Source organism: Narcine bancroftii, chromosome 3 (assembly GCF_036971445.1).
Source record: "Narcine bancroftii isolate sNarBan1 chromosome 3, sNarBan1.hap1, whole genome shotgun sequence".
NCBI classification, from domain to species: Eukaryota; Metazoa; Chordata; class Chondrichthyes; order Torpediniformes; family Narcinidae; genus Narcine; species Narcine bancroftii.
In genome coordinates, this window is record NC_091471.1 from 259,740,277 (window position 1) to 259,751,318 (window position 11,042).

The 11,042-nt window shown below is 43.3% G+C and overlaps 1 protein-coding gene across 1 annotated transcript; it reads right to left on the reverse strand.

Moving 5' to 3' along the window:
* Nucleotides 1-6,825: 6,825 nt before the first annotated feature.
* On the reverse strand, nucleotides 6,826-10,775 carry LOC138758600 (proteinase-activated receptor 4-like). The gene is made up of 2 exons (XM_069927799.1): nucleotides 10,488-10,775; nucleotides 6,826-8,192 (listed from the first exon to the last, which is right to left on the reverse strand). Exons 1-2 carry the CDS (start codon nucleotides 10,573-10,575, stop codon nucleotides 7,120-7,122), a joined length of 1,161 nt encoding a protein of 386 aa, XP_069783900.1. The 5' UTR covers nucleotides 10,576-10,775; the 3' UTR covers nucleotides 6,826-7,119.
* Nucleotides 10,776-11,042: the final 267 nt, after the last annotated feature.

Consider the following 11,042-nt stretch of genomic DNA (forward strand, 5'->3'; position numbering starts at 1 on the left):
GAAAAAATACGGTCAAAGGGCTACCTTTAAAGATATCATGGATTTCCTTGACATTGCAACATATCCAGTATTTGGAGATATTACAGACTCTCCCAACAAAGAGCAAAGATGTAAGGAGGTCCAAGTCGCAGCCTCATTTGACGGTAAAGTGAAGAACCTTCGCCACCACTATGACAGTTGCAGATAAGGAAAAGGAGAGTTTGCCTGCTGCGTGTTCTGTGGAGGTGGACGTTCCACAGTTGGAAAAGAGGACATGTACTGAGAGAATCGCTTTCCTAAAGGAAAGTGGTACATGTTTCGGCTGTCTGTGTAAAAGACACATCAGCAAAAACTGCAGGAAGCGACTCAGCTGCCATATGTGCGGTCTAAATCATCCCAGAATGTGGCGAATCCACCAAGGAAAGAAGGAAATGGAAAATGAGCAAGCAGAAAGAAAGGAACCAGCTGAAAACAACTTGATAGCCTCGGTGCAGACAAGTGGTTTTACTGGGGCTGGTGAGGATAACTGCAAACTCTCAATAGTGCCTGTACAAGTCAAGGCCAGGAAAGGGAATGCAACAGTATGTTACTTATGTATTTCTTGACCCAGGTAGCATTGCATCTTTTTGCACAGTGGGCCTAATGAATAAGCTTAATCTTCAGGGAAGAAGGTCAAGGATTCTGTTTACAACTATGGGTGTAAGGAAGGTCGTTGCTTCAGGCCTAGAGGTTGCTCAACTGCCCGGCAGTAACAGGCGTATACACTCAGAAGACTGCGCCTGTGCACAATGGAAACATCCCACATCAAGAACGATATCAAATGGCAGTCTCATTTGAGAAATGTTCATCTACCTGAAATTGGCTCTGAGATAGAGATGCTAATTGGCTCAGATGTACCAAAGGCTCTGGAACCACTAGACGTAAGGAGGAGCAGGGGAGATGGACCTGTCAAAGCCATGTTTGGTTGGATGATTAATGGACCTTGAGGAGAGTCGTCAGCAACAAGTGTCGACAGGATTTCAATTGTGAAACGAGGAGCTGTGGGAACAGCAGTTCAGGACTGTAAATCAGAAAGCCACTTCTGAAGAAAAGAAAACAGATCAATGTGAAAATAATGAAAATCATGCTCCAAATACTGCTGGTGACGATTCCTGTGAAACTAAATCTGAGGCAGGACTAAAGCAAATGACAGAACAAATCTGAAAGCAACTTCTCTGTAGCCCAGAGGCTCCCGTAGACGAGGTCAATGAAAATAACTCGCAGCGTAGTGCAAAACTGGTGAACTCAGGAAATTGCTCTGAAGGAATAAAGGAGCATTTGGCCACAACACTGGTTCAACAGTCTCCAGAGAACAAAAGGACTTGGAAATATCACATAGTCACGCAAACGGTAACTATAAAGATTTTAACTTTGCACTTGGAAACAAAACTGATTTTCAGAAAAATGGGAATGAATCTAATGATCGTTCAGTTTTGAAAGGGACCAAAAGAAAGGGTCAGAGAGAAGTTGACAAGAATGGATAGAATTCACAAAGCCAGAGAGTGGAAGAAAGGAGTTACTGCTGAAGGAATGAATGTGGTTATTGAGGAAAGGGATTCAGCCTTATCAAGATGCAAACGTTTGGAGGAGGAGATTCATCTTTTGAAAGAGAACAAGTCATTGGTTAATGACACAAGTCAGCTGACAACAGAAAACAATCAGGAACGTAGCTTGAAGGCCCAGCTCATAATGATGCAGAAAGAAAGGAATATTTCGGCAATGCAAGAAGCAAGATGAAGAAGTTCAGACACCGAGTTTACTACAGCTAAAAGCAGAAGTACCAACGCATCACAGGCAAAGCTCCCTCTCATTTTTATTAGTCAGTGTGCGCTAAAATCTTGTGTTGTGCACATTTTTTTTTCTCTGTGACAAACATTTGTGCACACTAAATGTTTGTGCAAATGTAAACTTGAAATTGTTTCAAGATCATTTTGGCACATCCCATCTCTCATGGTGAATAAAACAAACAAACATAAACACCACAAAACAGATCTCATTTAAAATGCAAGAGCTCTGCTCAAACTAGACACTCTGGGCCCAGTGCCTTTGCTTTGCTGAAGGACTTCACAAGTAGGTGTTAATTGGACATGCTGTGGAGTAATGGATTATTGTTTTGAAAGCCAGTTTTGAACAGTGCTGCAGTCTGTCTGAATGCAGCTTGCTGTTCTAAGAATGTCATGTGGTTTTGCCAGCAGAGAGAGAGAGAGGAGACCAAACAGGTTTTCTCTGAGAGAGAGCGAGAATTGGTTTCTGCAACATGGGAAGCTGGCAGTTTAAAAAAAAACCCTTGTGAACCATACAAGAGGAAATGGCTGGCTAGACTGTTTCACCAGAAATAAGGGAAACAAAAAGGAACTCTGGTGACCTGCAGAAGAAGAGGTTATCATTTGGAAAACCCTGATGGGGCAAGTTTCTTCGGCAAGACACTGAAGTAACTGATGGAAGTAAATCAATTTGTGTGTGTGTCCAACAAGCAAATGAATCTCTCTCTGAATCCTTCCTGAGTGGTAAACATTTAACTGTTTCCACCAGAGCCTGGGGAAAATTCATAAATGTTAAATTCTATGCACAGTAAAAGAATTGCCTGGATACCAGTGAACTTGGAGCAGTGAGAAGTGAGATTGGATCAAAGAACATTTCTGAACTTACACACACATTACATACATATGTGCTTAGAATTAGAAGGGGATTAAGTTAGGTTAAGGTAATAGTAATAAGTTAAAGTTTGGTCCTTTTTTATGTTTAAAGTAAATTAAATGTAACTTTTGTTTAAGTAACCATTTGTCTTGGTGAATTTCTATTGCTGCTGGGTTTTGAGGTCCTCTGGGTTTGTAACAATTACAAAGATAATAAATTGAACCAGGCATCTTGAACGTCTACCATTCAAACAAATAAATAAATTTTGACTTATACCAGATTTTGACTGATAATGTTGTGCACATGATTTAATGGTTTAATTTTTCTCACCTCCTTCATCAAGAAATAACACAGAGCCAGTTGCAGTTTTGTTTCTTGTGATCCCGTGATCAACCACCAGAGGGAACCAATTGACAGCGAAAAGTTGTGTCAGCAATTTGCACAGTGAGTCTTCACAGAAGAGGATCAGGGTGGAAGTGGACAGTTTTCAGCTCAGGCTGTGGATCAATTTTGAACCTTTTTGAACTGTGGATTAGTGGATCAACTTGTTTATTTCAACCCCTTGTGCTTGCTCTGCTAATTGGGTATCTTTCCATTTAACCCAAATGGTTGAAGTAAAAAGACAAAGCTGGAGAAACTCAGCAGGTCAAACAGTGTAGCAAAGACAAAGATACATTGATGAAGGGCTCAAGCCTGAAATGTTGGTTATGCCCCTTTATCTTTGCTACATGAAGTACACTGTTTGACCTGCTGAGTTTCTCCAGCATTATTTTTTGACTAATCCTAATTGATCTTGACTCTGGCTGAGACTACTGAATTCCTTCAATGTTTATCATTTTGGAAAGTCACTCTTTAGATCAAGAGAAATAAAACATAGTCCATGAAGTCCTAAGGGTTTCTACAGGTACATTAAGAGCAAAAGGATGGTAAGGGACAAAATTGGTCCCCTTGAAGATCAGAGTGGCCGGCTTTGTTTGGAGACACGGAGATGGACGAGGTTTTTTCTTTCATCAGTATTCACTTAGGAAAAGGGCACAGAGTCGTGTGAAGTAAGGAAAACAGGCAGTGAGGTCATGGAATCTGTACAGATTAAAGAGGAGGAAGCGATTGCAAAAAATGGATGAATAAATCCCTTGGGCTTGACAGGATATTCCCTCAGACCTTGAGGGAGGCTAATGTAGAAATTGCAGGAACTCTGGCAGAAATATTTAAAATGCCCTGAGCCAAAGATGAGGTGCCGGAGGATTGGAGAGTAGCTCACATTTTCTATTGTTTAAAAAAGGCTCCAAAAGTAACCATGGAAATTATAGACAGGTGAGCCTGACATCAGTGGTAGGTAAATTATTGGACGGTGTTCTAAGAGATCGAATATACAATTATTTGGATAGAAAGGGACTGATTAGGGGATAGTCAACATGGCTTTGTGGCTGGTAGGTTGTGTTTAACTGATCTTATAGAACTTTTTGAGGAGGTTACCAGGAAAGTTGATGAAAGATAGGCTGCGGGTGTTGTCTACATGGACTTTAGTAAGGCCTTTGACAAGGTCCCACATGGGAGGTTAGTCAGGCAGGTTCAGACGCTCAGTATTCATGGTGAAATAGTGAACTAAATACGACAATGGCTGGATGGGAGAAGCCAGAGAGTAGTGGTGGATGACTGCTTCTCAGACTGGAGGCCTGTGACTAGTGGTGGGTCTCAGGGATCAGTGCTGGGACCATTGTTGCTTGTCATCTATATCAATGATCTGGATGATAGTGTGGTAAATTGGATCAGCAAGTTTGTAAATGACCCAAAAATTGGAGGTGTGGTAGACAGCGAAGAAGGTTTAAAAAGCTTGCAGAGGGATCAGAGGTACCTCATGTCCCTTAACAATTTCTATTGGTGCACATTCAAAAGCAACCTAGCTCCTTGGATCACAGCATGGTGCAGCAGTAGCTGGAAAATGCAGCTAAGCACGTCGACTTCCTCGGGTGTTTGCCGAGGTTTGGTACGACATCAGAAACCCTGGCAAATTTCTACAGACATGTGGTGGAAAGTGGGCTGACCGGCTGCATCACAGCCTGCTATGACGTTCGCAAAGCGGGAAATGGACACAGCCCAGGACATCGCAGACAAAAACCCTCCCCACTATCGAGAACCTCTACAGGGAGCACTGCTGTCAGAGAGCAACAGCAAATCATTAAGGATTCACACCACCCAGCTCCGTTCTCGCCTCTGCCATCAGGAAGAGATATAGGTCCCACAAGACTCACACCACCAGGTTCAGGAACAGCTGCTACCCCTCCACCATCAGACTCCTCAACAACAAACTTAATCAGGGACTTATTTAAAGACTCTTACTTTGCTCATATGGCTCAAAAGAAGTCAGAATTGGCATTGGTTTTAGCTTTAGATGCTGAAAAGGGTTTTAATAGATTAGAATGGAATTATTTATTTAAGATATTGGAAAAAATTGGGGTTAAAATTTTATATAAAAACCCTTCTACTAAAGTTGTGACTAATGGACAAATTTCTGCAGCTTTTCTTAAAGGAGTGAAGGTTCAAGAGCAAGTGATTATGCACCAACAGAAAGTTTCTTCCCAACTTCACAACAGCGACCTCATGCTGTTCTTGCTCTGAACTAATGGTACATTGAAAAGCTCTTACTCTGCTATCTTATACACTTGCGTGCTTGTTCAAGTTGGCTTGATGGCTCTCTCATGCCACAAACCCCTCTCACTGTGACAATAACTGAAACCAGAACTTGAAGCACACTCCACTATTGAGCAGCTGAGAGCATAACATTTTTCAAATTGTTTCTTTCCATTAAAATCAATTCTAGGCACATGCAGAAAAGATGTCATGCATGTAATTAGCGTAAAATAGAACAGTTGTTCATTGCAAAAGCGAGAAGGCACATTGAAGTTAACTGTGACAGGAGTGCTGGGGGAAGCAGGTTCCGATCAGTAATCATTTGGTACTTGAAGGAGCAAAGGGAAATTCAATGGTAATTTTAAAAGGGACTTGGATGATTGGATGGGCCTGGGAAAGGAAGTGGAGTAGAACTGGTCGGATAGAATATTCACAGGAATATATACTCGTGTAATCATAGAATTTTTCGGGTCAAATTTGGAGGGGGGGGTCGACTTTCACTTTTGATCCCAGCAAGTACCTGCGTTGTTCAAGGCAGCGGGAGTACGGATGGCCAGGAATGGGTGGTAAGTCTGCGTTCGGGACTTCAGGAGCTCAGATAGGCAGGCGGCTAAGCCCCAGGAGAGAGTCTGTAGCCCCTTTTCCACTGGCATCCCAGTTAATTGGCTGCGGTGTCCCGGGACAGGAAGCTGTTTGTACAATTTCCACTGGGCTACCCTTCACTGCGACACTAATTGCTTTTTCACTGAACGCAACTCATCCCCGGGGATCTACCTTCCACTGGAAACAGGTGATTTTCTGCTATCCCTTTTCCACTGGTTTTATCAGCACGCCAGCATCACCAAACTCTGGATATGAGTAGGGGGAGAGGTGAAATGATGCCAGTGTCCAGACAATGTTCCTTTTCCACTGGACCCAGTAAATTCCCATTTAATTCCTGGGACAGGGTGGTAGTGGAAAAGAGGCTTCCAGCCAGGACACCTTCAATTTTTGATTCATCCATCCTCCTCCCTTTTCCTGCATTCTGTGAGCAAGGGAACACTGACAGAGAATGAGTACAGAATCACAGTCATTTGTAGAGCACATGGAAGCCCACAGTCAATGCTGGTTGAGAAGGAAACGTTTAACTTCCCACCCACTGGCAGTCAGGATGAGGATCCACGGTCGGGACGTCAGGAGCTCTGGTGGGTGGCTGGGGCGAGAATCTGCAGTCGGGGCGTCGGGGCTCTGGTGAGCAGGCAGCTAGACTGAGGGTCCATGGTTGGGGTGTCGGAAGCTCCAGTGTGTGCAGGTGGCTCAGGCAAGAATCTGCAGTCAGGGTGTTGGGAGCTCAAGGTGGGCAGGTGGTTGGGGTGACAGGAGCGGCTGGCTAGGGTGTGAATCTACGGATAGGGTGACAGGAGCTTGGATGGGCAGACTGTCAGGACCAAAGAAAGGGAGGGTTGACTTTTACATGGGTCATGCGAAAACATGCAATGTTTGGACCAAAATAGGGATGGGGATCGACTATTACACAGTATCGATGATTACAAAGTCTGGTTTTAATTAATAAAAATCTTTAATTATGCTGACAAACTATAGCCATTAATTATTTTTAAATCTTTGCACGTGAACTACCTAAGGTGATGTATGAGTTGAATGATAACAGTGAGATACAGCATGTTAAAAATGGTTGGAAAGGAGGATGTTCTAACTGACAAATTTGCTTATATCACATAGCAACTTTCCAGAGATCTTGTTCCTGGTGTTTTGTATGATCTGCTCAGAATGATGCCTTTTCTCATCTGAGTCCCACAACTCCCGCATTTGTCCAGGTGTCGGTGGGTGAGAATGCTAAACGACAGGCGTGCTGGAATTCACACGTACACAGGGGGGGTTGGCCTCCGAGCGACTGCTGCTCTGAAGTATGCTCTGATCTGATTTCCCAGAACTTGTCTCATTTCTGGAGGCGGATATCAGACTTTTCAACTTGTTCCTGAACTCCTCAGAGATGTAGTAGTAGATAAATGGGTCGATGCAGTTACTGAAGGTGCTCACCACCAGGCAGATCATGGTGTAATAGTACATATCGCTGCTTTTCATCTGGATGTGGATCAACAAGGTCACATTGAAGGGAGTGAAACACACCAGGAACACCAGGAGGACCAGTACGGTGGCCATGATTGCATGGCCATATGTCACGTCATTTCGAATTAATGTGGAAATGATGGACACATAACAGAAGACAATGATTGCACATGGTATCATGAAACCAATCACGATCTCACAAATAAAGAAGGGGCGGTAAAATTTTAATATCGAAACTGGCAGTCCATCATTGCACACAGTGATGTTGAGGTTGTCGATCCAATATGACTGTTGGGTGGCATAAAGTGGCACCATGCTGAGCACCAGTAGCAGCCAGGCCCCTCCACAAACACAGTAGGCAGTTGTGTTGGTCCTGATTTCTTTGGAGATGAAGGGGTGGACAATGGCCAGGTATCGATCGGCACTGATACAGGTCAGGAACAGAACGGAGCTGTGTATGTTTCCATAGAAGAGGGCAGTAGAAATGCGGCAGAAGGCTTCGCCAAACAGCCAGTTGTTGCCCAGCAGGTGGTAGGCAATTCTCCAAGGGAGGAAGAGGATCACAAACAGGTCAGCCAGGGCCAGGTTGATCAGCAGCAAGGTGCTGGGAAGTTGCTTGGTTTTGGTGATGAGGATCCAGAGGGCCAGCCCATTGGATGGGAGCCCGATGATGAACACCACAAGGAAGATGTAAGGGATCAGCACCGTGGTCACGTCACCTTTCAGGTGCTGTGCTGAAGAATCGTTGAAGGTGGCGATGGATTTGTTGGTAGCCGGGTTGAAAACCTGGACAATGGGGAATTTTCGATTCATCCATCCTCCTCCCTTTTGCTTGCATTCTGTGAGCAAGGGAACACAGGACAGAGAATGGGTACAGAATCACAGTCAATTGTAGCGCACACGGAAGCCCACAGTCAGTGCTGGTTGAGAAGGAAACCTTCAACTTCCCACCCACTGGCATCACTGGGGGTGAGGGGGGGGGGGTGGATTACACTGGGTGACACCATCAGAGAGGGTGACACCAAAATGACTGTCTATAAAAATTATATGGAGTTTCAGCAGAAATTTATAATTTTTTATAAAAGATATCCCTGTAGTTCGTTATAACAACAAAAACATTTTTCGTAAGCCCAGCTTACAAGTATCAATACATCTACAACGCTAAAACTCAATGCTCATTTACTTTTTAAACCTTCTAATGTGCTCCGGTCAGAGCTGTCATTATCACCCAATTACAATGACGTGGTTTCGTCCACACACGCCACAAGCACGTGCTGTTGATTTTGTTGCTGTTGTGTGTATGATATTGTAATTTAAAGGTGTAATTTTAATTTTACTAGTTGTTTATCTCACTACTATTGCCGTTACAATCAGTGATATTTGGGGATTATGGTTTACAAGTAACATTAGTACAAAAAACATTACTGAGGATTCAGTATGGTGTGGTACGGGAGGAGGTCCATGGGGGGTGGGGGTGACACCAATCCTAGTGATGCTGCTGTTCCCGCCTCTCCATCTGGAAACTGCTAGACTGTGGATCAATTGGAGAAGATATATCACCTCTGGGTGTTCACCCTGGACGAAGGGGCATGTTAAAATTATGCAAGGTTGAGACCATCACTTTACCCACTCTGTGACAGAATTGAACATGTGGGTCTTCAGCCATTCAATCCGTGCATCCGAACTTCCCTGTGATGTGTTCTGATAACCCTGAAGCATTACTTGTTGAAACTCAGTGACATTGCTTCTAACACCCAGCCTGCTTGGATCTGTTCTACATACGGTGGTAAGTGCTCATGAAATCAGGTGAAACATGGACAACTAACTGAAAACTGGAATTGAAATTGAAAGTACTAAAATACCCAATCTGTTAAAGTAGTATATTCCAGACAGGGAAACAGGATTCCCAGTCAATGGTCTTTCCTCAGAATGGAATAAATGGGTTATTTTTCAGAAAGTCTTGGGTGTTGATTGTATCAGAGTTCCGGGACCGGGAGCTCAGGATCACTGCTGGAATGGACAGGTGCCCATGAGTCTGCAGAGGTTGAGGAAGAGCTGGATCGACAGACACTCAGTGTCTCTAAAGGGATTCTCTTTCCCTTGATTGTGGGGGTGCCCGGCTGGTGTGCCTTTACGATAAGCAAATGGTGACAAACTTTGTGTGTTTATGCAGTTGATGATAAAGGAACCTTGAACTCAGACCTTAGAGAGCACCTTCCAACCCCACAACCTCTCAGCTAGAGGGACAATGGCAACAAAAGCATGTGAACATCACCACTTGGACGTTTCACTCCAACTCATATATACTACCCTCAATATAAAACCACTTCCTTCACTGTTGCTGGGTTGAAGTCCTGAATTCAAAGTCTTGAGGACCACAGCTGTTTTATCTGTCCACCCCCCACCCCCCTCCCCGTTTCTCCATTCCCTGTCTCATTTTGCATCATAAATTCCACCTGGACCCTGATCACATCCAGTTTGCACCTTTTATTGATCTGGATTCCTCCCCCATTGTTTGAATTCTGAGACTTTCTGAGATATCCTGCTTCTCTGTCTTTTTTGATTTTTTTCCCTGAAGAAGGGCTCAGGCCCAAAACGTCGGCGATATACCTTTGTCAAAAAGATCCCAGATGCTGAATAAACCAGCTGAGTTCCTCTGGCATTTTGGTGTTTTACTATAATGACTATAATCACTACAGCCTATTGTGTTTCTGTTAAGAATCGAGTCAGCTTGAAAACCCACATCCCCTGTGTGAAAACAAAATTCTTAGAACAGAAGTAAAAGGGCAGGCAGAAATGGAAGAACAAATCAGACATGAAGAAAGGGTGGAAGATAAATATTTTTGTCTGGATTCTGTACCTGATGCATTTCCGAGAATGAACGGTTATGGGGCGGAAAATGAGAAGATCCACTGTGCCTACTTTAGATGTACACAGGGAAAAATAATTCATGATAAAGAAAATAATTCCCCTCATCGCACATTTCAGACAGAATATTTAGACAGATCACTTCAATTGACCCGTTGAAGTGACTGTTCTGTGGAAGAGGATATTTGTTAACAGCTCATTTGCTGAACACACGTTTACCAGAAATAAAATCTCACTATGATTGCCATTTGATCTGAATCTATTACCTTTAGTATTTTCCGCAGTGCAGTAGTTTGTAGCGCAGCTGATAAGAATGAAGAATACAAGGGCTTGACACGACTGCACCGGTTTCATTCTGGCTGTCCTTATTCCGTTGCGACAGACTGGGATTAAGAATAGTTAAGCAGAACCTTGTGTTACTGCTATCCACTTCGTGAAAACCACAGCCGAACGTCACAACTCAGTTAATTTAACACATGATACAGCAGTGGGATTTCTATTCCTTTTGGACTCTGCAAACATATGCGGTCCTGCACATCACACTTTTACCGAGCTTTACATTAGCCTTTTAAATAACACTGAACAACAATTTTTTTTCAAAAGGTTCACTTCCTTTAAAAAAATTGAGAAATATGATAGGCAATCTCAAGCTGAACACAAAGATTATTTCAGATTTGGTGAATCACGTAGGAAGTTGCAGGAACATTAAATTAACATTGATTGAATTTAGCAGGTTTAATTGCATAACGATGCTGACACATTGCAATAGTTCAACTGACCTAAAAGTGTTTTGCCGCTGATTTTCATTTGTACTCTGCATC